Source organism: Taurulus bubalis (genome assembly GCF_910589615.1).
Source record: "Taurulus bubalis genome assembly, chromosome: 7".
NCBI lineage: Eukaryota > Metazoa > Chordata > Actinopteri > Perciformes > Cottidae > Taurulus > Taurulus bubalis.
This window is the reverse complement of record NC_136595.1, coordinates 24460146-24485284: the sequence shown is the minus strand read 5'-3', so window position 1 is coordinate 24485284 and position 25139 is coordinate 24460146. Positions and strand designations below refer to the sequence as shown.

Sequence of the window (25139 nt, the reverse complement as noted above, 5' to 3'; positions counted from 1 at the left end):
TGTGGCGTTCCCCTCAGCTGAGCATCTGCAGAATACTGCCAGGAAACACTATCTCCCTCCGACAAGAACTTCTTCTCACAACTCTGGCACCAAAGGCCACGCAGGGCTGCGTTTTAAATCTGCTTCTGACCAGGTTAAGCGTGCAGCATGATTCAGTTTGGCGAGCCAGCCAGGTGAAAGGAAAGCCCCCTATGTGACACCGAGGACTCTGCACAAACTCACGTGCACAATCCAAGAGCACACAGCGAATGAGACGGAGAGAACCGGACCACTTTAGAGCGACGGGGACCAATTGCGTGACATTTTCAATGGATGCGAGCCTCGGCGGAACGGATGAGATCATTTCCAGTGTTCGAACCGCCCCAACCCCTGTCCCCCCTGTCCCCCCTGTCCCCCATCTTCTGGATATCAAACTGAGATCACAGCGAAACCCCTGGTGCGAAGTGTACTTTTCACAGCTGAATCCTACATTCCTGCGAAGCTCGGAGAGACGCAAGAGGCAGCAAGACAGAGACTTTTAGATTCACACAATCAGACCCGCTGCTCCCAATTAGGCGTTGAGGCGGCGCCGCAGTGGGAGAGGAAACGCACCCACAGCTTCAGTTCATGTCAGAGAGGCACATCCTGGAGATGTGTGTGTGTGTGTGTTTGGGAAAGAGGGGAGGGAAAACACACACTTTATTGGGCGTACATGTGATACTGAAGGCTGGTGATATCAAAACTCGGGAGACGATCAGGCTGCCTTTGATTTAAAGAAGCAGCGCATTTAAGAGGACGTTGAAACCGCCTGAAACACAGCACTACAAATCCATGTTCTGTAATGCATCTCTTTTCTCACTGATGTATGATCTGAACCACAGGAAGGGCATGCATATTAAAAAGGCAGACATGACCACAAGGAAATTATTAAAAAAGCAGTTACCAAAGTTAAATTTGGAAGACTGAAAGATTAAATAGACACTTGTGCGATGTAGTATTTCACTGGTGGACTCTCCTTCTCTTCCATCCACTCAATCCCCTTGTGGCTCCTCATATTTATCTAATCAAGTGAAGTCTATTTTATTCATCGGGCCAAATATTACAGATCTCTAAGGGCTTTTCGATTGTGCACCCTCTGTCTGTGACTGAAACTTCTCTCTGAAACCACCTCTACGTGCTGATAAAAGATGTCAAATTGATCATGGAATGATACGAACAACACATGCAGATAAACAGCACTTTACTATTGTGAAGCTACCGCTGCAAAAGTCCACTTTAACTTAACAATCTCGCATTGCGTCTGCAGAGACAATGCTTGCAAAAAAGCTTTGTTGGGGCTCCCATTCATCTCTTTAAACCCCGGCGTGTCATTCACTACTATCCGACTCTCCACACACATTTAAAAACACATCGACTTTAACAACCGAACCCGAACACGCTGAGCGGAGAGGAGGAAGAGGAGGAAGAGGATGGGAACGTGAGTGAGAGTTGGAGAGAATAATCTGAGCAGGTCCGTGAAAACAAGCACTTTTAATGGAGGAGCAATGATGTAGAAATGAAACCGAAGGATTGCGATGCGTTCTCACTGGATGCTCGGCCAGTTTCAAAACATTTTGTCCCCATTAGTCACTGAGACACGAGAACGTGGGAGTCCAGAGTTACGTCAGTGGCCGGTGTGTGTCGGTGGCAGCTGGTTTTTGCCGAACTGCCGCAAAGTGAAAAGATCCTTTGGAAGCTTCTGCTAGAGCCAAATGTGCTGCGGTTTCTACAGCATTTAAAATGTACTGCTTTAGTCGGCTCTCTTCACTCCCTTCTCTCTCCATCGATTTCTCAGACCACAGCAGAGCCGTTAAAAAAAAGCAGAGAAAGAGACACTGAAAGCCAGACCCTGATATTCAAAGTAACGACTCTTCTGAGAGTTGAGGTCAAAGGTCGGTCTACACACCAGTAATCTGGCTCGGTTTAATGTGATTCAGAGCAGCGCAGATTCCTAAAAAATCCCTCCTCCTCGCCCCTGTTCTCCCACTCGTTAAAATATCTCGCTCTCTTTGTCTCTCCAACTATCTTTTAATTTTTAATTGTGCTATTTTAAATCTTGTGTTTTGAGAGATGTAAAAGATAAAGGACGCTTGCATTATTCAGCCAATTTAAATGTAAACTCCCATTTGTATCCAATTACCCTTATTATCACTTATACATGTGTGAGTGTTTATATATATATATATATATATATATATATATATATATATATATATATTATTAAAAGCTACAATTCAATAAATGAAATATCTTTTGTGAAAATTGGATTTTAAAAATACCTTTTTCAGCTCTATCTTGCATGTAAACCAGTCAAGCAGGCACTCTGGCACACAGTAGGCAGCTTGTGGACTTAATTTCCCCAATGTCTATTGCTAAATAACATTTTCTCACAATGCCACAAAACCATGTTTACATCAAATGCAGATGAAATTGTTTTGAATCAATCAAAACCCCGTACGATCAACCCAAAAGTATACAGCAGCTGCTAGTCTTCCTCAAACATGTCGGCCATATTTTCATGTAACATGCAGTTTGTGAGCAGCCTCCCTCGCGGCCCCCTTTCTCACTGGGGGAGTTACCGTAATGAGAGAAGAGCCCAGCTGGACGCAGGTGTCCTGTATAAACCTGCTCCATTATTCCAAAGGGCTTCCCTCTTCCTCATCCAGCTCTTTGTCTACATTCATGTCCTCTTCCTCCCACTTCTACCACCTGCTCGTTATCTCCATCTTCCTCAACCGCGTTGTTTTCTCTCCGTTTCTGTCTCCACTTCCTCCTCCTCTAGCATCATCTTACTGTGCTTTACCTCCTCATACGCCCCCCCCCCCCCTCTTTATCTTCATCTTCCACTGTCACATCACCTTGCTTCTCCACCTTCTTTGTCTCATCCCTCTCTGCATTCACTGCCTTCCTTCTTTGTCCGTTTTTTTGCCATCCACTACTCTCGATCATATCCTCCATCATTCATCGCCTCATCCTCTCCTTTCACAAAACAAACTCCCCTTTTTGTCGGGTGAAAAGCAGAGTTTTCGTGCACATTGTTACCTTTCTCGCAGGTGGCTCCTCCGTAGCTGGGCAGACAAAGACACACAAAGGAGTTGATCTCGTCGATGCAGGTTCCTCCATTCTGGCATGGATTAGACTGGCAGTCATCGATATCTAAAAGGGGGAGAGAGAAAGACAGGGGGCGAGTCAGGTTAGATGCAAACACACACACACACACACACACACACACACACACACAAAACAGCAACTTGTTAAAATATATAGCTTTTTACTGAACAAACCCCTGGCGAGATCAAACTTTTTTTGGGGCGAGATTAGAGGAGTTTGTGAGAAAGTTATAATTAAAGCGAATTGATTGAACTTCATCAGCGAGCGGTTTGGGGATGCACCGAAGCGCATGATGCTAATTGCAATGTGTTTGCAGGACGTGCTGCACTTCTGCAGGAGTGAGGGAGAGGACGGAGTGGGGTTGGAGAGAGAGAGAGAGAGAGAGAGAGAGAGAGAGAGAGAGAGGTTAGAGCTTTCATCCTCAACAGCAACGCCGGTGCACCAGCTGTGTTGCTCGTAGCTCCGTAACCGGTGTGTGCAAATCACATCTTAATGTATGTGCAGAAGTGGCCCCAATCAATGTCATGGCGGCACCTCTTTGATGCAATAGCAACATTAAGTCTAAATGTTTTCTCGCAATGTGCACTCTCCCATGCATATTCACACATATTTGCACATATTTCGCAGAGGCGTCGCAGGGGTGAGAGTTCTCAATCCGTTGAAAAATGGTAACTGTATTTCTCCGGCTGATCTGCGCCTGGGGGCAAAATCATTAAAACTGCAGCTGGTGATCCGCGATCCTCTGCCATCACAACAACCGAGTGAGTCCCTTGGGGCCCTTGGCAAGAGGTCAGGGGCGAGGAAGGGAGGGGAAGTGAAGGAAGAGGAGGAGGTGGGGTGATGTGGAAAGAGTGAAGAAAGATGTGGGGATAGAGAGTTTTGGATGAAGGAGAGGTAATGACAACGCGGAGAGAGGAGATGCTGCGACTCGGGGAAGTTGGCAAGTTTCAGGGTTGGATTACAGAGGCTTTGCAGGCAGACAGCGTTCGGGGCAGAAGAGTCTGTTTGGATAAAACAGCGTGACAGCTCCATCGCTGGTGCTCTGCTTTGGGCTGGCTGATATTAAAGGCTGAATTTGATGCAGGAGGTAGAGACCCAGCCAGAGGAGTCAGGATGAGATGGCATTTGTGTTTGTTCAGTGTATCGTGGGTGTCTGACTCGGCATAGGGTGGGAGAATAAAATACAAAAAGAGAGTTGACAAACGCAGCAGGGAGGGATAGCGAGAGAGTCGCACACATGCCACTACAGAAAGTTTTAAATCTGGTTCAGATGATCCGACATCAAGCGGAGGGGTGATCCAAATTTTTAGGAGCAGCAAAAGCAAAACACTGAATGAATGACTTGACTTTATAGCGCAGCTTTCATGCACAGAATGCAGCACAAAGTGGTTTACAATGCATCCTTCGCTAAGCCTCGCCCCGCCGCCGCGATTCCATCAAGCTGTCAGAGCTACCGCGGAGCCCACACTGTCACTAACTGCACTCCTTGAATACATATTAACTTTTTTTTTTGGAAAAGCAAAACGACAATTTCAAAGGGAAGCCGACAGAAGAGTCTACATTGTGTTTGAAGGATACATCCAGGATGTAAGAGTGATTCAGTGTGCCGGATTAAATTTTGGTCGATGCCACCCTATGATTGGCCAGTGTGTGTTTGAGGGGCGGGGCTTAGCGAAGGGTACATTCTGATTGCTTGGCAGTGAAGAGAGGCTACGCTAAGTTATTGGTGTTAAAGGACAAAACAGCGGTATTTCAGTCCAACCAGGGATGAAGTCATAGAAACCTGTTTGAGGAAATTAAGCTGCCTGCATGAGTCAAGGTGTGATTTTTCTTTCTTTCTTTCTTTCTTTCTTTCATTCTTTCTTTGTTTCCGGTGCAAATAACATGTATAGATGGCCGAAAACCGATTAATATGACCCAAAACAATCAATTTTAAATAGGACTACGTGAATAAAGAAGCCTGGATGAGCCTCTGAGGAACTCTGTTTAATTAAAATAGGATGTAGGATGAATGATAGACCCTGAAATATAGCTCCCTCTTGTCTACACTGTGAACCAACAGATGAGCAGGTTGCCAGAACAGCCACTGGGCCCTAATACGAGCCAGCATCTGGCCTCATTAAGCTCTACAGCAGCGGGTGAAGGAGCGGAGGAACCCTCTGGATTTTTGGAGCATTGGGGTCAATAAAGTACAGCTCTGAACATCCGCTATTAGAGGGGCTACAGTAGGCAGGTGGACATTATCTGTCATTGGAACCGACACAGTGGTACTCTAGACACTGGGAGCTGGCGCAGACTGACTCGTATCCAGATGTGAAGGAAGTGCACAAAAGTGGTCAATAGATACCAAACTGCTCCTCGCGGGCCAACCACAGGTAACTTGATTGCTAATCTGGCCTCTTTGAGTTTGAAACAATGGCTTCAGATGTAGGCTTCAGATTTAGGTATGCTAGGTTTGCCTCACTGTTTCTGGTCAGAAAAGATGATAAAAACGTCACTGGGCTGATGTGTATTGGTTACTGGATATTTTAGCTTTTTGCAGCCGGGTCTCATTAAAGCTAACTTCCTACGCAATGAAACTGCATCGTCTATTACGTGTCATGGGAATGTATTGGTCGCACTTTATAATAACTACACGCTATTTAGCATTAGTTAAGCATGAGTAAACACTTAATTCATCATTTATAAACTATTGTTCCAACATGAACACTCGTTAGTATGCGATTCATAAACACTGTTATACATGTTTTATTCTTAATTAGTAAGCTTGACTATTATGATTGGGTTTTCATACTTTATAAATGATGGATTCCCCATTTGTAAATGAAGTAAGGACGCATCGATGATCCCAGATTCGTTTTTTTTTGAGGCACCACAAACACCTTTAATCGAAAGCATGCATAAGTCCGTTAACGACTCGGGCCTCGGGACTAAAACCATGCTCACACCAATTTATCTCAAACTCAGATTTAACCTGAGCTCAGAGGAAATGGGTCAAACGCTCCACATGCAACACGAGTGAAGTACCGACAAGCTAAGCACGTTTTGAGTGGAGTGGAAGGATTCATGCTCATGATGAAACTGTGCAGTTACCCCCTGTGCACCATATGGCGGTCGGTGTCACCTCGACTTGAAGGGGCCAGAGCGCAGCAGGCCTGTCCACTCACAGGCCACTCAACGTCCACTCGGCCCAACCGGCCTAATGAGAGAACCATCCAACTTAAGCAGGTGGCAGCGTGTGTGTGATTTCTCCTTCTGTACGTGTGTGTGTGTGTGTGTGTCTCCATGACTCTCTGGCTCGCTCCCCAGTACGACAAAATTCAGGCGTGGGCACTAGTTCAGTCTCCAGGGAGTCGAGGAGAGCAGTGCTCCACTTATCTGCTGGCAGAGAAGTGGATGGAGAGATAAACAGGTGCCAGCCACCGTGGTAATTGCCCGGGGGCAGCTAAAAACGCTAGCGACGCTATAGCATCTTTTTCTTTAAGCCGGCATTATTCACTTGAATCTGTCGGGGCGAGGCAGTCGATGAATGTGAAAAAGTTGATGTGGCCGACCCGACGGCGGAGGAGACACACATATGGAATCGGGGACTCAATTTGGTTCACCGCTGATTGAAAAATATATAGTTTGCAAGGGAGTGTTTGATTACAGGATAGATATGTAACCTGCTCTTGTTGTTTATCGCCGCCTCTCACTCTGTGTGTGTGTGTGTGTGTGTGTTTGTCTATGTATAGCCGAGGATAGCTGGCGAGTGTGAGGACGGAGGATGGGGAAACGGAGAGAGAGGAACACGGGGGAGGATAGTGAGACGGCAGTCAGACTAACCGGGGGTGGTGTCGGTTGACGGAATATCTGAAAGGCTTACTGCAGGCATGTGTCGAGACCAGAGTATGAATTATTGAAAAGAGACACAGGGAGAGAGAAAGAGAGAGAGACAGAGAGCAAACAGAAATCAGGGTGAAAGAAGGCCCTGGGTCCGCCTTCCCCAATTTCCCTTTTGGGGTCGATGTCAGTTCAATAGATCAAATGAAATGTATATTAACTGTGTGTTCGTCCAGAGCGACGCTCGGCCCGAGATCAGCTCCATCGCCTCCCCGACACTCTCGTCCTTCTGTTTCTGACTCTTTTCACTTCACAACGTGGGAGATTTACGCTTTCCAATTCACGCCCCGGCCGAGGCGTTTTGAGAACGGTCAGGCCAAACGGAAAGTAAACAGCAGTTTCATGGCTATGAGTCCGTGTGGGTTTAGCCATTAAGAGTCCAGCAGAGAGAGAGAGAGAGATTCCACTCACAGGGTAATAAAGTATATATATTTTAGCCAAGGACTGGCATGCATTAAAACATGGCCTATTATTTTAGAGGTCTAATAACTGCCATAAAAAAGTAGGTCATGGTTATAAACCTGCAAGAGCGGGAACGTCCCAAGCCTTCTGCTGGTTATGGGAAGTGGTTTAAAAAAAAAAAGGACAAACTTTGTCAACTCTCCAAGATAATAACAAACTCATTATATCCGGTCTATTTGCCTTAACAATGAGGAGGTGGAGAACATCCTGTGCTCAAATAATGAGGCAGAATCCGGACAAGTATAGTGGACCATCTTCCAGAGGATTTAAGAGGCTTTCTTCATCTCCAGATAACACGTATTCACTTTAAATCACATATCAGGACGCTAAGTGAGTATTAGAGAATCCTGAGAGGGCTATGGATTAATTAAAAGACACACTTTAGACACAAATGACAACATAAAAGCACAGCTCAGCGGATCTGAAGGCTTTTAAGGTGTCGATTGAGTAGCATGAGACGTGATGGGATTCTGTCTCGGACGAAGATTGATCAAATCCAGAGTTTTTCATTTGAGTTACAACGAGCAAAATTCAATAAATTCTGACATGACGCTGGACTATTAGGATAATTAAGTTTACAACTGACAGTTTAAAGACCCAAATTATTCTTGAATTTTTTGTGATTAAGTCAGGACTTTATAAAGAGCAATTTACTGTAGGCCTTAAAAACATTAAGAAGACGTCTTTACCAGCTTCTCACTGTGAGTAATTGGGTCACACATGAACACTTTGGGCTATTTCACACCACACCATGCATTTCTTTGTTTTTTTGATTATTATCATAGTAGATAATAAAGCAAAATACAAGGCTGAATATTTAATATAAAATGTATTAATGTTTGAGGCCAATATACGTATACCAATATACCAGGAATGTGCTGCTATTTGGGTATTTATTTGCACAGAGAAAGGCTTTTCTTCTCCACAGATGACAGCCACAGCCTGAGATGTCTGTATCCTTATCTGTCCTCACAGCTCATTAAAATACACTGAATGTGGTCTGACTTCTTTTGGTCATCTTTTTGATTGTGCAGCAGTGAGTTGTTTTGAAAATGTTCTATTCTCTCCTCCAAATACTCATAAATATTCAGCCACAACATCAAATAAAAGCACATGTTAGCGCGAGAAGCATTTGAGATATTTTGGACTTGGCATTTGTTGGCTTTGACATAAAAATAGCTACAATTTCCTCTGCACAGGTTTTAAGAGGTTCACTCCGACTGTGATATTTAGTATTTGGTGTTCCAGTGTTTAGCTGGAGAGAAAGCACAGATGCCAGCTGCCCATTTTGAATGTCAAAACTGCTGCGAACATCCATATCAAAGGGCAAGATTGCAGCCCTTTGCCTGACAACCTAATAGCTGGTTTTAAGAGTGCGTGGAACAGTGGAATTCAACACTACGTGTGACTTTTTAGTACGTTTTTTAGAGCTATTTAATATTTGAGGTCGACGTAATTACTTCGGCAAACTGTGAGTAAACTAGATAAAAAAAGTGCTGCATTAAAAGGCGGCTCCATAGTTTAATTTTTTTTATAGTCACTATATATATATATATATATATATATATATATATATATATATATATATATATATATATATATATATATATATATATATGTATATATATATATTCTGCTGTGGACGCCACATTAGTTCGGATCTGTACAGAACAGCAACTCCTGTGTTCTGCAAAGGCAAAGTTACTGTTTTTGTCAATGGAGTCCGGTGCCTTCAAAGAGAGCGATATATCTACTTCAGTGCCTGGTCAGGAAGGGCTGGCTGACAGCAAGGTAAAGCGGTGATAATACTTTAAATAGAGCAGACACCTAAACTGATATTGATTTGTTTGGGTGGGCCTTTTTTTAGTGGTCAAAACACGTTGTTATGATTCCCCTGTCCACAATGAACTGAAGCCGTGCTAAAGCTCTCTTCAAACCCACCAGGCTCCTATATGTACACAGGAGTATATACAAACCCACTTGAGCTAGTGCTCACATTATTCATAACCCTGTTGATTAGCTTACTTTGGTAACCTACGGCTGAGTTTCCATTCGAAACACAGATGGAGTCGACCTTTCCATGTGAATGAAAAGATGAAGGGGACAGCAATACATGGAAAAAAATACTACAGGGAGAAAGAAAGGCATGAAATACATGCATCATGGTTGCCTTTGATTCATTATGCAACTACACGTGTACAGATGCACACGGCGAGCAAAGGGAAATCTCATTATACGCTTTATATCATCCATCCCCACCAAACTTCTGTAGGTGGCAGGCACGGTGCGTTTGAAAGCCAGCCAGTCTGTCCTAACGGAGCCGGAAAAGCACATTTTTTCCCACTGTAGACTAAATGCCAGCCGCACAGATCAAACAGCAGTCGGATCAATTACACATATAACCTTTGAACCAGTAAATGCCACCTGGAGACTCCACATCTGACAGGGAGGTACGGAGGCCACGGAGGGACAACATTAACGCGACGGAGGAAGACTTTTCTTTTCCTGTGAGCAACATGGAAGAAAAACACACGACACACACACACACACCCCGATACATAAGCACTCCAGCAAACGCTCTGGGTGGCGGTCTGCCCCCCCACCGCCTTATCAACCAACAGCAGTGACAGATCCGCTCCACTCTTTTGATCAAAATTCGCCTAATTGCCTCCGAACCACAGCGGACATGATGTAAAAATAAATTGACATGACATCCTGTAAAATGAAGGCTTTGAAATGGAAATGTTTGTCACACAAAGGTTGTTTTTTCGCTGAAAGGCTCTTTGTGTTTGTCATCTTTCATTGTGCGAGACCCAGGATGATTGACTTCCTTTTCGCTAGCTGAGGTGCTTTGACATTTCCATGCCCTTCTACAGAGATGGATACCTTTCTATCGAACCGCCACTCGTCCAAACAGCATGCCCGCTCAATTGACCATGTTGGGTCGTGTCAATAACTACAATGCTGGTGTGTGTACAGCAGCATTAATGAGCATAAAAGGATTTTTCTGTCTGTGTGTGTTTATATGAATGCCTGTTTGAGTAAAGACAGTGTGTGTGAACAACACAGGAGAGAACGCGTTTCTGAAGCTCTCTCATTGAATTGAATTAGTGTGTGTGTTGTTTACATAATGCATAACAGCTGCAATCATAAACTTGATGTGTGTGTGTGTGTGTGTATATGCTAAGTGGCTACAGAGAAGAAGTGGTGCTCTGGCCCCCAGACATTCTGGTCCCTATTGGGCAACAATAACTCAAAGCTGCACTAATCAATATTTATGTATTACTGAAGGATCAAATGAATATGTGCACAGTGAGAGGGGGTCACACACCAGTTCTCCTTGGCGTTTTAGCGTCTTTCAGCTCATTGTTTTGGTTCACTGAGATATTCTGCTTCAGTCTCACCAGTCTCATTGACTCTGTTTCCTAGCAGAAGCTAACACAACTGTACGCTACCTGCCTGATTTAAACAGATGGCAAAAAACACAATATTTCCCTCAGGATTTTGGTGGAACAACAATTTACATTCACCACATGTCCAGAAACACAACGCATACAAAGGAATGCTAATGTTGCTCCGGGTTAGCCGGTAAACATAGAATAAAACCACTGACACCCCACAGCTTATATTAACATTAACAGTGTGACACACTGACATCATCAACGAAGAGAAACACAACAGCAACGCTGTGTACATTTAAACTTACACAACTACTACAGCTCCAGACTGTAAAAGACTGCATTGAAGTCAGGACCATCACACCGTACTGAAGCTGTTAGTCAGGCTTCCCTTGTAGAAACGTTCGTTTCTTCTTCTATCTCAGGAAGAACAGCCCAGCATTGGCGCTTTGAGAATAAATTCGAGCAGTTGTTAATTTTTTTGATTTTTCACATATGTTAAATGTCTTCTGGTTACACCACGTAGGCTTAAAGAAACAAAATGGTTGGATTAAAAGATACGAAAGAGGGGGAACATGCGTTTCTTGCCCATAGTAACTGCAGCAGTGCTGTCGCGTAGAATAATGATAGGATTATTACATACACAGTAGATACTGTAAAGTGGGCGTCGCAGAGGGATACGAGACTGTTCTTCATAATCTCAGCGATACTTAAAAATCATTGTGGAACGTGGGTTGAATTCAGTTTTTATAAAGTGGTGTAAAAAGAAAAGAAATCCTACACAATTCTACCGTTTCACCCTGCTGGATCTCCACTTTAGAGGGATTTACTTTAAATAAATGTGATACTTCTGTCTATGATATGCATTGCATAATATGGTTGATTATGTAGTAGATCTGGAGCTTTTGATCGTGTCGCATGATCTTCATTAGCAGATAGAATTGGGTGTGAAAGCTCTGGAAGAGCTACTAAATGGACCTTAAGTTGAGATTGTTGTTTTTTCTGCCACTGTTCCTAACTCTCAGTCTCAACTTCAAATGTCGAGACCTTCTTAAATTGTTTCGGGAAAAATGGAAATGTGAGCATTTACGATATACGTGACAGCTGTGATGTGATTGAACACTCCACAACAGCTACTACATGGTGTTTTCAAGGTTTTTAACTGCAACACACTTTACTTTGTTGAGTGTTTACAAGTGTACTAACTTTTTAAAAGCACCAAAGTCGCAACACAACACGAACTATAAGCAATCGAGGCAGCGGTAGACCATCAAACTGTGTTCTGCGAGGTTGAATGATTGTTTTTGTCAATGGAGTCTAGTGGCTTTGACGAGAGCAAAGATAACAGCTTCAGTTCCCCATTGGCAATGGCTGATTGACAGCAAGGTTAAGAGGAACAAATATTAGAAACATATAAAATGAGGTACACTTCAACTGACTTTTAAAGGTGGGCCTTTCATACACTGTGCCTGTGTATCTGTTGGCACCTGCCAACATGTGCGTTGTGTGTCTCTCTTTGAACCTGTGTCTCTCCGGCCTTCAGCTGTGTTTGGGTGCGGGTGGATCACAAAGGGATCAGGATCAGCAGGGACAAGAGGAAGCAGACAGACTGTACAGCTGTAGTACAGCCCAAGGCTCTGCGCTGCTCCCCAGAGAGCTCAGAGCGACGCTGATCAACTCATCACAGGATCCAGCGTCTGGAGGAAAGTCATTTCATCTCGGGGGTTTTCTGCCGTAAATAGAGAAAATGACTCACTTGGCAAAGACGATCGGATGAGCAAGGACACGTTTATATATATATATACATATATATATACACACCTCATTGCAAAGTGAGCCGCAACCCGTTTGTAAAAGTCACGCAGCGACATGAAATCCCCCAACAGCAAAAAGATTCATCTTAATTCACATGTCGCGATGTGGCTACGCGAGTGTGTCACCGGTATGTGTGTGTGTGTGTGTGTGTGTGAATGTTTTCAGACAGGTCCTTCGCTTTGGTTGACAGCACTTCTACATTCGTAACAGCCTGGGAAAATGTAATGAGGTAAAGTGTCACAACATCTCACATCGCTCTGCTAGCCCTCAGCTCTGACAGTCTGACTCCACTCACTGACGCTGTGTGTGTGTGTGTGTGTGTGTGTGTGTGTGTGTACTCGCTGGCTCCATCCTCAGTGTCTGTTTATATTTTGTGTGGGAAGGTTCGGGGGGTTGAAGTTGCCATGGAAAAAGAAGCCAGGGCCACCAGTGTTATGCAGCCTCACTGACTCCCTCTTGTCTCCCTGCGGAAAGAGAGACAAGGAAACTGGAGATAGTGGACGACTTTAAAGTACCCGGAAATAATGAATCGTTCCAGAGAATCAAAAGCATTTGAAGACCCAGCCGTTGTTTTTTTTTTTCCTTTCTCCTCTTCATTGCTCCTTCACCACAGTCGTTCCCTCCTCCCCTCCTTCCCTCGCCACCTTCTGTACTTCTTTTTCATGATCCACTTCCGAGTCTCGTCACCTTCTATTTTCTCTCCCTCCCTCTGGAGATCTCTAAATGGCAAGTTTATCCTCCTTTGCCCCGCGGGGGGTCTTACCGGGCTAATTTCCTTTGAGTCAGGAGGGTTTTACAGGTGTCCCTTCGGGGCTCCCGGTGTTGGCGGCGGCAGTGGCCCCTCCGGGCCGCGTGGGGCTTTGGCCTGTTCCTTGACATCTTTATCGGCCCGAAACACCCAGGGTGTGATCATTAACACACCTCAGCTCAGCCTAGATGAGCTACCCGTCTACCTCTCGGATGGATTGCTTATGCTATTACTTTTCTCTCCCTCGCCGTTCCTCCATCCATCTTCCTCCTTTTACTCCTTCCTTTGCTCAATTTTTCATCCCTCGGCTTCCTTCTTTGCATCCTTCCTTCCTTCCTTTTTTTTTGCTTTCTTCATTGCTTTCTTCCTTCTTTCCTTTTCTACCCGCCCTCAGATTTTATTGCTTTCTTCATTGCTTTTTACCTTCTTTCCTTCCCTTTGACCTTCCATCCCCTTTCATCTTTCCCTTTCCCTCCTTCCTTCCTTCCTCCTTTCCTTATCTTTTGGTCCTTACTTCTGAGAGCATATACACACTTAAAAAATACAATACCGCTACTCTTAAAGTAGAGCAGTTCCCCAGAGGCGTGAATGACAGGCTATTCTCTGCCTCCTGTCGCTATTTCTGACATACTTAAAGAGGAAATAGTAGAGTGGAATTATCTATTTTTTCCTTAGTGCTGTCAGAATCAATTAATCACTGACAGTAAAATTATATAAGGATGTGTTTCTGAATAGGGGTACCTCTGATGTTGAATCTATTTAAATCTATTTCTAAAAAGAAATGGCTGATGGACCAAACAAACAGCCCTCAGAGAAGTCTTAAGGAAGAATGATTTACTACTTTTCAGATGATTTGTCTGTTTGACAGTCCATCGTAGTCCGTCCTGGTCAAAGACTTCATCCTCTCAATCATCTTTGCTCTGCCTCTTCCTCTTTCATGATTTCTCGCTTCATCTCTCTCTGTCTTGTCTCCTGCTTTTTCTTATTTCATTTTTTTTTTTAATCTCTGGCCCGCTACCATGGAGATAAAGAAAAAAAGAAAAGAAAAATCCTGTTTGTACGGTTGGGTGAGGTCACTAAAGCGTGTGCAGTATGTGTACATGTGGGTGTGTATCCATGGCCTGACAGCACATGGTCACTCAGCATCCACACGTCCTCACAAGGACACCTGCTTTATAGGCAAAGTTGATGCAATTATTTTCCTATAATAATATTTATTGTCACAGCTCCGCTTCTATGCTCTCTCACCCACCTCTTCAGTTCCATCACTCTCACCTGCACCCACTCTCTCTAGTATTTAAACCCCGGTCTCACACACACTCATTGCCAGATTGTTGTGTGTATACTGTATATATATATGATTCACGGAACAATCATACGGCACACAGAATGGAAGAGACAATATTTACATACATTGCGCAACGTGGTTTTACATCAATAAATGCATTTAAACTGGTGTCTTAAGGAAAGCGAGCCAACGCGCTGGTTAACGGGACGCCGCCTCCAAAGCCGTATCCAATTGTCTTCACGCCTCCACGGCTTTATGCAAATCAAACATGGAGCCACTCATATAGACAGTCCAAGTGCCGCTGGTGGTGCATGACTCCACCAGGCACATTTCAAGTTGCACAAGACTATTTCGAGCTGGAACATATGTGTGCGTTCAATGCTGCACGAGTGCATGTGCTCTCTCAAACTCTAATATGAATGTAGCATATTGTGATCCATATTTATACTTGATGATAGAAGTGTGTGTCCCGGTGTGCAGGTGTGTGTGTGTGTGTGTGTGTTTCTGGAACACTGATATAACCCTCCTGTGTAAAACCCTGTTCTCCGTCTTCATGGGAAATCAATTTGTCCCGCTTTCTACGTGGCCAGTCTTTATATGCTTCACTTCCTCTTACAGCTGTCACCCAGTTTGTACAGAGTCATCGCCTCCACCCAGCACAACACACACACACACACACACACACACACACACACACACCAGCCACACGCATACATGCATGCATAATTATTCACTGTACCCGACACTTCAGCTGACGACTAAATTACAACGACGAGTAGTAAAAACTCAAGGTGGCAAGTGTGTAAAAATGTGTGTGTGTATGAGAGAGTGGAGAATATATGTGTGTGTGTGTGTGTTTCTCTGTGTGTGTGTGTGTGTGTGTGTGTGTGTGTGTGTTTGAGAGAGACAGAAAAAGAGATAAAGAGAGAGAGGTGAGCCCTTGCAACTTGGCCAGCAGCTCATTAATCTGTAGGTGTGTTTATACCAGAGAAATACTGCATGCAGCACACACACACACACACACACACACACACACACACACACACACACACACACACACACACACACCCTGCAGCTCATTCTCATTCAGCTCTGCAGCCAGTATGTCCTTTGTTTCTCATTGTCCTGAGGAGTTTGGAGAGGAAGGAGTGTCCCCGCTGATTGAAAGCTGGGACATTATGCCGTCCACCCGTCTCTTATTTGGTGTGGACAGAGTTTAACCGCACACTCGTACACACCTGCAGGTGCTTGAGGTTGAATTTGCATACGGTTGTGTCTGAGTGCGTCCATGTGCCTGTGTTTGGTTGCTGAATTTCTGTGTCGGATCATGACTGAAATGAGTGTATTGACCGGTTTTGAGTGTGTTACTATTCCGGGTGGAGGTGGGGGGGGAGGGCACAGCCAATCACGATGCTGATTGGGGAATCCGATGGCGTGGATGAATTAATGAGGCGTGTGAATACGGGCCGAGTCAGCCAATCAGGGCCCTTTATGAGCCGCTCAGCTGCCGACAAACGGTGACAAACTGCCGGTCATCAATCAACACAATAGACACGCGCGCTGCCGTTACACACACGGTGTCACATCCAGCCTCACGCACCGAGTCATGTGTTGCTATATGGTTGTCAGGATGCTTTAGTTGTTTAGAAAACGGGAACGTGTCGGCAAAAATCTACAACGTGGCTTTTCTACAGTTCAGTTTTGGTATTGAATATGCGTGGCATACATTTAGAATAAATCTTTTTGAAATGGTGCTCTTTAGAGGGCAGATTGTGTTACTTTTGGACAGAGCCAGGCAGTTTCCACTCATTAAGCTAAGCTAAGCTACCTGGCTTCCGATGGATGCTGTATATTTACCGTGCAGACATGAGAATAATTTCGACCTTCAGGACTAACTCTCAGCAAGAAGCCGAATAAATGCATCGCAAGCAGCTTAGGTCAATTGGAGACTAATTGCCTGTAGGCATGAATGGTTGTCAGTTGATCCACTTATATTACTTTTACAGACGGTCGCATTTACGTCCGGGTTCCTGGAGGTATTTTACTGAGAAAAAAAGAATAGATTTTATTCAGGCTTTCAAGTAAATACCAGCATTTTCATTTGTCTAATATCAACCAATCTGTACTGTTGTTCCTTAATGTGAATAATCAAGACATGACATGAATCATCATTTTTCTAATGGTGCATTCTTTCATTGCAGGAAAAGCAGCATCCAGGAAATAGCAGTAAAACTCTACAACATATCGACTTAAGCGCTAGAACTTGGAGGATTTGGATCCAAACACATGAATCCATTCCATCATTAATGAAGGGCTGGATGTGATGTCCTGTGGGGAGCAGCGTGGCAGCACCGGCCCTTTCCATCTGTCTTCCTCTACGTACCCTCGCAACTCACTGAGAATCCATCTATCTGCAGCTTTCCCTCCTTTTCTTCGCCTCACACTTTTGTCACACTTTTGGCTATAAGTCAGCTTGATGGCACACGGTACCTCGAGCTCTAAGGATGCCGGTTTCACTCTCCGCCGCAATTCACTTTAAACCACCGGATTGTTGGGGGGGATCTGACAAATATCACCGTTAGCCTCATCTTTGCCTTCCCATCCCCTTCGACCTCATCACTCAGATCTGTGGACACGCTGGTGAGGTGGGTTAGGGGCCGGTGATATTAATAGACGCAACCTCATGAATCTTTCAAGCTCAATCATATGAGCTGATGTGAGAAGAGTGGGTCTCCGAGGATGAATTAGTTAATACAGAAATCCAGCGGGGGCGTTTCTCTTTAAACATGAGTTATGCATTAGCCCTTCATATAGTCTTGGGTACATATTGGTTTTATATAAATGGCCCCAAGTGTGTGTGTGTGTGTGGTAGGCCAGGTCTGTGTGAGAGGAAGAGATTTTTAAAAAAAGGAGGTAAAAAGGAGAATATATTTTGTGCACACCCTTGTGAGCATATTTGACCAAATTTGAGTATTCAGGTGAGTGAGAATGTGAGCTTGAATAAGTTTCATTTTATGCATGAGTACAGAGGCATTTCTGTATGAATAATTGTATTGGCCTTTGACAGGGAAATACAGTGCAAGGGAGAGAAAGAGACGGATGCACGGAGGCAGAGAGAGAGAAAAGGTGGGAGAGGTTAGGGGTTGGAGTCAGGAAGTATGGCAGAAAAATGAAGTGTGTTATTTGGGAGAAATGCTCGGGGGCTGCTTGCTTGTTTTCACCCCAATCGCTGCTCTGCGGAGCAATTTCAATACAGCGCTGTGCTGCTGGTCCCGCCGAGGAGAGGGGAAGGCACGAGATGGATTCAACCGGAAAGAAGTGAAAGAGTGATAGCAGGGTGTCAAGGAAAATTATAGAGGAAGGGAAATATTGTTGGAGAAATAAATGTGAGGAAAGGAGAAAAAAAATGAAGCACATTTGGGTATTTATGTACAGAGCTGGGAGGAAGAGAGGAAGGACGTGGGAGAGAAAACTCAGATCTAATCACCATGATTGGAAACGAGGTCGGAGAGTGTGTGGAGGTGCAACATAATAATAATAATGATAATAATAATAATGAAAAAAAGCATCAGGTGGGCGTCCTGTCGAGCAGAAAAAAATCAACTCAAGGACATTGCTGTGTGCATAGAGAGAGAGAGAGAGAGAGAGAGAGAGAGAGAGAGAGAGAGAGAGAGAGAGAGAGAGAGAGAGAGAGGATGTTGCTATTCAATTTATTTTCCTGAAATTGACCTGGGAGTTCTTCGAACCACCTGTGCATCCGGTTGAATGTTACCGGAGTTTGTTTGGTAGCGATGGGAAGGTGTGTTTGACTCTTTTTGTTCCACATGTGTTGTGTTCTTTCTCCACCTGCACTCCAGGTTGTTGTTTCTGATAAAGAAAGAGGAGTGAGCCGTTATCTCCTCTAATTCAACAAGCGAACGACAGAGAAAATGGAGGAGGCAAATTCCACACGGGGCCATGAGAAAGATGGATGGAGGGGGAAGGAGGGACAGGGGTCGAAAGACAGGATGAGATAATAGCGCGATCAGAGTAATTTCCTCCCGTTAAGAGGATCGTTTGCCGTCTCGACCTCGCTACGCATTCTACATCTGAAATCCAGAAAGCACACGTGCACCGGCTTCGAAGCCGCGAAAAAAAACCCTTGCATTCATGTGTCCGCCTCTTTTTTTGCCGGTCAATCCAGACGCATATGAAATGTCTCTGGCGGCTCCAAGTGATTTACCTGCCTGCGCTCTGCCTGATGGGCTGATTGAGGTCTTCCTGAAGAACAAACAGCAGGCGACCAGAAGTGATTTTCCGGGAACAGTTAGAACCAGCGGTGTGTGTTGACCCGTCTTCAGCAATAGGTTGAGACAGTTTAATGCGTTTTTCCGCCCGCCCCCCCCCCCGACAACAAACCACATTTGAAGTAAGCAGAAATTGCTGCTGCCGTCAACAAGACTGAGATTTCATTTTTTTTGAGCCCCGCAAACGAAAACGAGACGGGACTCAATTTAAATGTGAAACAAGGACGTCACTCAACCTTTAAAACAACTCGGTCAAACACTGGCGGCCTCGTCTCTCTATTGGCGGGTTCTCGAATGGAAATGAAGTAAAGATGTCGCACCGAGCGGCTCTCAGCGTCGTGGCGGCTAGAAGCTAACGCTGCTGACGGAGCTGCGAGGTGTCGGCCGTGTGAGCGTGGTGTCGAGCGGCGGCGGCTAACGTGACTTCTGGATTGTGAATTAAGCACTTTTCTAAACTTTATAAACGCTATATAAGGCTAGGAAGGAAAATGTGGGGGTGTAATGGATGTCTCATGCAAGAATAGCGCTATGTGGTCTCCTTATTGGCTTGATTCACATGTCTGTGTCAGTTGACCTTGCTTTTTTGGGGGAGGGGTGGACGAAAAAGCAGCTGCATCTTCAACTCATGAGCAGGTTGTGTTTGCCCAGATGCCTTTGAACTGTAAATGTTCAGCACCTTGACATTGGAAAAAAACACACAAAGAAAAAGCCCCTCCAATTGTAGTAAGCAAATAAAAATCTGCCAATGTAAGAAGTGAAAGTCCGCTTGGTAAGATTTCTTAAAATATGTCTTTATCGTTATTAGTTGATGGGTAGAATTTGCCAGAGGAGCATTTTGTTTACGTTTCTTCCATTTTTTTAGTTGTTTATATCTGTGAGCAAATGTTCATTCCAGCTGTGAGGAAGGCAAATATAATTCATTCTGGTATCTCAGCACATGGCCATCAAACAGACAGGCTTTATCGTGCCTCATTAATCACTCATTCTGCTGCAGGATCCAGATTTAACCCGAAAGTCCTGCTGATCAATGGTACACAACAACCTAAAAGCTGGGCTTTTTAATAAGGGTGCTACACATTATGGTCTTTACTGACAGAGCTGAATCAATTTAAATTATGTTAGGAATACAGATGAAGCGAATGGCTTTCTCAAGACGAGGATCTAGTGGAGCTGGAGTGCTAACATTGAGACGTACACAGATTCTCTCTCTCCCTCATAAATATTAACTACAGACCCACAGTAGAAACATAGGCCATCAATAATGCAGCTCCCCAAAACGCTCCTCAAATAATTGCAGCTACAAGCCAAGTCCTGGAGACAGCCTCCAAGGTGTGTTGCAGCTGTGTTGCCACTGCCTCATTTTGCTTAAATAATCATTTCATGTGGAGAGCAGAGGCAGTGCAGGGGGTACTGGTTTATGTGCTTCTTCATGGGCTATAGTGGGGCTGTGGTTGATGGACCCAAACTGGTTTGCATCCGAAGGGAGAAAGAACAATTTCAACAAGATGGTCAAGTGAAGGAAACAGAAGCTGCGGATGTGAAATGCAACACAGAAAGGAAGCAGCATCCTTCCGGCCTAACTCCTGCAGAAGCAGCACTGTGTTAAGTTGGGGGAATTGTGGTCAAGCTTTTGCTGTAATAAGCAATTAACCTTGTTGCCTTTGGCCGTAATTCATAATAAAAACATCAGATATTCAGCTGTTTAGCAGCATAATCAACAACGCAACACTTTAGCAACACTGGGAAAGGCAATTAAACACTCCTGAGGAAAAGCTAAAGGACAAGTGCAGAAGTAATCAGTAAACACCAAATATTTTATGAGTGCGCTGCCCTGCCGACGTTTATGTTAAAATGGCATAATTTATTCCAAATGCCTCTTAAAAAACAAGTTTTGTCTCATTCGATAACGAACCCAAACCACATCGACTGGAGAGAATCGCTACGACCGCATGTGTGTGCAATTCATGCAGCTAACATGCATTTGTCACCAATTATTGATCCGACGCCAGATTGTTGATTGATCTCCAATGGTGTTAATGCACAGGCACACCGTAATGCTGCATTATGTGCACTTTTAGGGGTAAGAATGAAAGGTTATTGATGATCTGACCCGGGACAATATGCCTCACATGACCTCTGACCCCTGATCTGTGACCTAAGTAGTGACCCGTAAAACATCAGCTTGGCCTGTTGTCTTTGTCTGCATGATTATTGAAGTCAAGAACACAAGGTTCAACGTGCTTTGTGTTCTTTTCTAATTCAGGAATGTCAAGAAAAGCATCTCTGATGGTTCATCTATCTAATAGCTGTTGTTTTTCTGAAATCTAGAGCAATAATATAGCAGCACGCACCTATCTGAATGTTAAGATAAAATGGAGAGATAATGAAGTCGCTCTCCTCTGTGTGTGTGTTGTAAACCAAGCTTCTCTGTGTTTTGTTTACGTAGCCGGTCTGACCAACGAACATCTGTTTTTTTTAATGATGAATAATAATAAAAAAAACACCGTAATGATGTCAGAGAACTCGGCCACAGAGAGAACGACTCCGTGTTTTAACAGCAAGCGCTACCTTACGTCATGATAACAAACCATTAACCTATCAGCGGTGCCCTGGAGCCAGACTGGAGACATAACCACTTAAAAGATGTACTGTATTTGCTGGAAATGACTGAATAGCCAACAGCAAAGAGGAAACATTCAGCTCCCTGGTGATCTCCCTCCAGCCCGCTGGAACATTATTTGTCGTTTTTGTACTGAAATGAGAAGGTATTGCACAGATAACTGAATCAATGTTCAATCACAGCTCGATAGAAGTGTTCAGAACGCCACATCTAACTCTTCTGCTCTTTATTTTCCTGTTTCCTGTTTCCTCAGCACTTGAACTAGCTGCTCCATCCCTCACTAAACCTGATGATGGCTCCTCTGTGACCCATGTGTCCTTGCATGTCTCAGTCGCACACACACACACACACACACACACACACACACACACACACACACACACACACACATTTTCTGACAGCACATCACACAGCTGAGAGAAAAGATGAGCTGCCAGCTATAGGGCATAAAAGTGACAACACACATTCACATGCGTGCACACACACACACACACACACACACACACACACACACACACGCACAGCTGAGTGCGTATAGCTCACAATCAGCAACCTCTGTCACAACTGGCTGACTTGCAGCATAAGGATATTCCCAGTTCACTTCCAGTCAAGGAGCTTGATCCAGGACCAGTGGACCTGACAGGGGAGCTCCTCTTGAATACAGAGTCCCGCTGACAAACGAGGCAACAAAACCCAAAACCCAAAGGCCACAACGCAGGCAAACTCGTTGGTGCTTCCCTCCCAAATTCACAGCTTCAGTCGCAAACATCAGAAACAGTAAATGTCATGCCATCTCTCTTTCCCTTAAGCCGCAATGACGCATCATTTTTCTGCAGCTGCAGAGAGCGGGCCCTCCAACACCAACAATGCAGCGGGTGGAATAGGGGCCATTGCAACATTTTCCCAAAGCATCCCCTTAAATACACCTGTGTTCAACATAATATTGCAACACAAAGAAAACTGATGATTTTTTTGGGTGAAAGAAAATCAAATGTCTACTCTACTTAAGCTATTCAAATAAATAAACAATGAAAACACATTCAATCAAATAAATGATGCCTATTTTTCTTTGGTATTTTCTTCTCATATACATATATGCAGCGATGATTGCTGGGTAATATGTATGTTGTCGCCGTTTCTAAGCCTCTATTTGATCATGTGACGAGAGGATACGTTCTGCGGTGGCTAGCTTAGTCTGAACATCTGTCAAGACTCACAAGCTGAGCGGGCAGTCGTGTCTTTCCAAAAAAAAAAGAGAAAAGAATATAACAGCGTGCACTGGGGCCCCGTCGTTACTGCCTTATGCCGCTGGCACCTGACCCGGCAGTGACTCACCGATCTCGCAGCTCTCTCCAGAGAAGCCCTGAGGACAGTAGCAGCTATAGCCGTCCCCTTCCTGCAGGCAGCTCCCTCCGTGGAGACAGGGGTTGGTCTGGCATGGGTTGTTCTCCACTGCAAAGACAGACAGAGTAGGAGACAAAGGTGAATTCATTATTTATTTTTCCACAGAGTTAGGAGCTTCACAGAAGTGTTGACAAACTATGACGGGCACCGAGCCAGCAGGATGCTCTCTGACGGGGACGGGAGCAGAGCAGACGGCGCGTAGACTCGTCCCGGCCTCTGTGACTTTCTACAAGGTGACGGATTGGCTGTTGTTGCGTCTGTCGTGCCCCCTGTTTATCATGACGGATGCTCGCCGGGCGAAGGACAATGTGCTGAGTCGACCCCCCCCCTCCTGCCTCTCATCCTCAGGTCCTACTGATGAGCCAAGGTCCCACATAAATTAGCTGATCGTCGCCCAGTCATGCCACGCATGCTGGGAGCGGGCGCCTATTTTTATGGCACATTACGTCGTCGCAGAGGAGGCAATAAACACATTTTATGTTGCTGGGCTATAACTCCATGCCTCTTCATGGGAAACATTTTGGCGGGTGAACGGCGGAGATTGAGAAGATTAAGTCGTAATTATTGCTCTTATATTTTAGGATGGGACGGAGGGAGGAGGAGAATTTGACAAGGACGGTTAGACCGCAGAGCAGGCGTCAGAATATTTGATTCTGTGAGCAAAGCAGGACAGTAGGGAACTGGCTAGATTAAGTGTCTTTTTATTATCCAATCCTGATAGGATTGCAGCCTCTGACACAATCTGTCAGGCCATCTAATACACTGCATGTTCTCCATAATAACAGCCAGGCTCACTTAATGATGTATGAGCCCAGAGATGCTGGGCAGAACACGGAGTGCAGTTCCCCTGAACGACTGGGAATACTGTCATTTGTGTGTGTGTGTGTGTGTGTGTGTGTGTGTGTGTGTGTGTGTGTGTGTGTGTGTGTGTGTGTGTGTGTGTGTGTGTGTGTGTGAGTGCGTTTATGCATCAGTGTGCGTGTGCGTGTGCGAGTGCATTTCTGGATGTTTGTCCGACCCTGACTCGTTGCATACTGGTGAGATATAGAGTAACGTGAGTGTGTATTTAATTTCCTGTGAAACGGGGTGATGGACTCCCACTGCTGCAGAGAGGCTGCTGTTGATACGCAGGAGCAGGACAGGTGATGGAAAGTCTGCCTTTGGAAATGCATGAAAGTGATTCGCTGAATGAGAAAAACCATTAGAGGCTCGTTTCTTAATTCAACACCAGGGAGGGGGAAAAATAACATTGTTTGTGAATAGAAAACATACATCACTTAAAGGGTAATGATGTACTGAAAGAGAGGGTGAAAGTCCTGAGCAATGAATGAAATAAAGATAATATGAAATGGAAAAGAAAGCACAGGATATGGTCAATGTGTGAGGAGAGGAAATGGAGAAAGCAATTGAAGGAAAGGAGCTGTTTGAGTCATTTTCTATTCATCCATCCATCCAGGTGGTAGCATACATCCATCTATTCATCCATCCCTCCAGGTGGTAGCATACATCCATCTATTCATCCATCCATCCAGGTGGTAGCATACATCCATCTATTCATCCATCCCTCCAGGTGGTAGCATACATCCATCTATTCATCCATCCATCCAGGTGGTAGCATACATCCATCTATTCATCCATCCATCCAGGTGGTAGCATACATCCATCTATTCATCCATCCATCCAGGTGGTAGCATACATCCATCTATTCATCCATCCATCCAGGTGGTAGCATATATCCATCTATTCATCCATCCATCCAGGTGGTAGCATACATCCATCTATTCATCCATCCATCCAGGTGGTAGCATACATCCATCTATTCATCCATCCATCCAGGTGGTACCATACATCCATCTATTCATCCATCCATCCAGTTGGTAGCATACATCCATCCCTCCAGGTGGTAGCATACATCCATCTATTCATCCATCCATCCAGTTGGTAGCATACATCCATCTATTCATCCATCCATCCAGTTGGTAGCATACATCCATCTATTCATCCATCCATCCAGTTGGTAGCATACATCCATCCCTCCAGGTGGTAGCATACATCCATCTATTCATCCATCCATCCAGTTGGTAGCATACATCCATCTATTCATCCA

General features: G+C 44.6%; 1 protein-coding gene across 1 annotated transcript in view; it reads right to left on the bottom strand.

Moving 5' to 3' along the window:
- ncanb (neurocan b) overlaps positions 1 to 25139 on the bottom strand; it is a gene marked incomplete at its 3' end in the record, with an annotated part of 105001 nt that overhangs the window by 27873 nt on the left and 51989 nt on the right. Inside the window, exons 9-10 of the mRNA XM_079220826.1 lie at positions 22964 to 23080; positions 3061 to 3174 (exon numbers count right to left, since the gene is read on the bottom strand). Of these exons, the coding sequence (XP_079076952.1) occupies positions 3061 to 3174; positions 22964 to 23080 (231 nt within the window). The remainder of the gene's footprint in view (positions 1 to 3060; positions 3175 to 22963; positions 23081 to 25139) is intronic.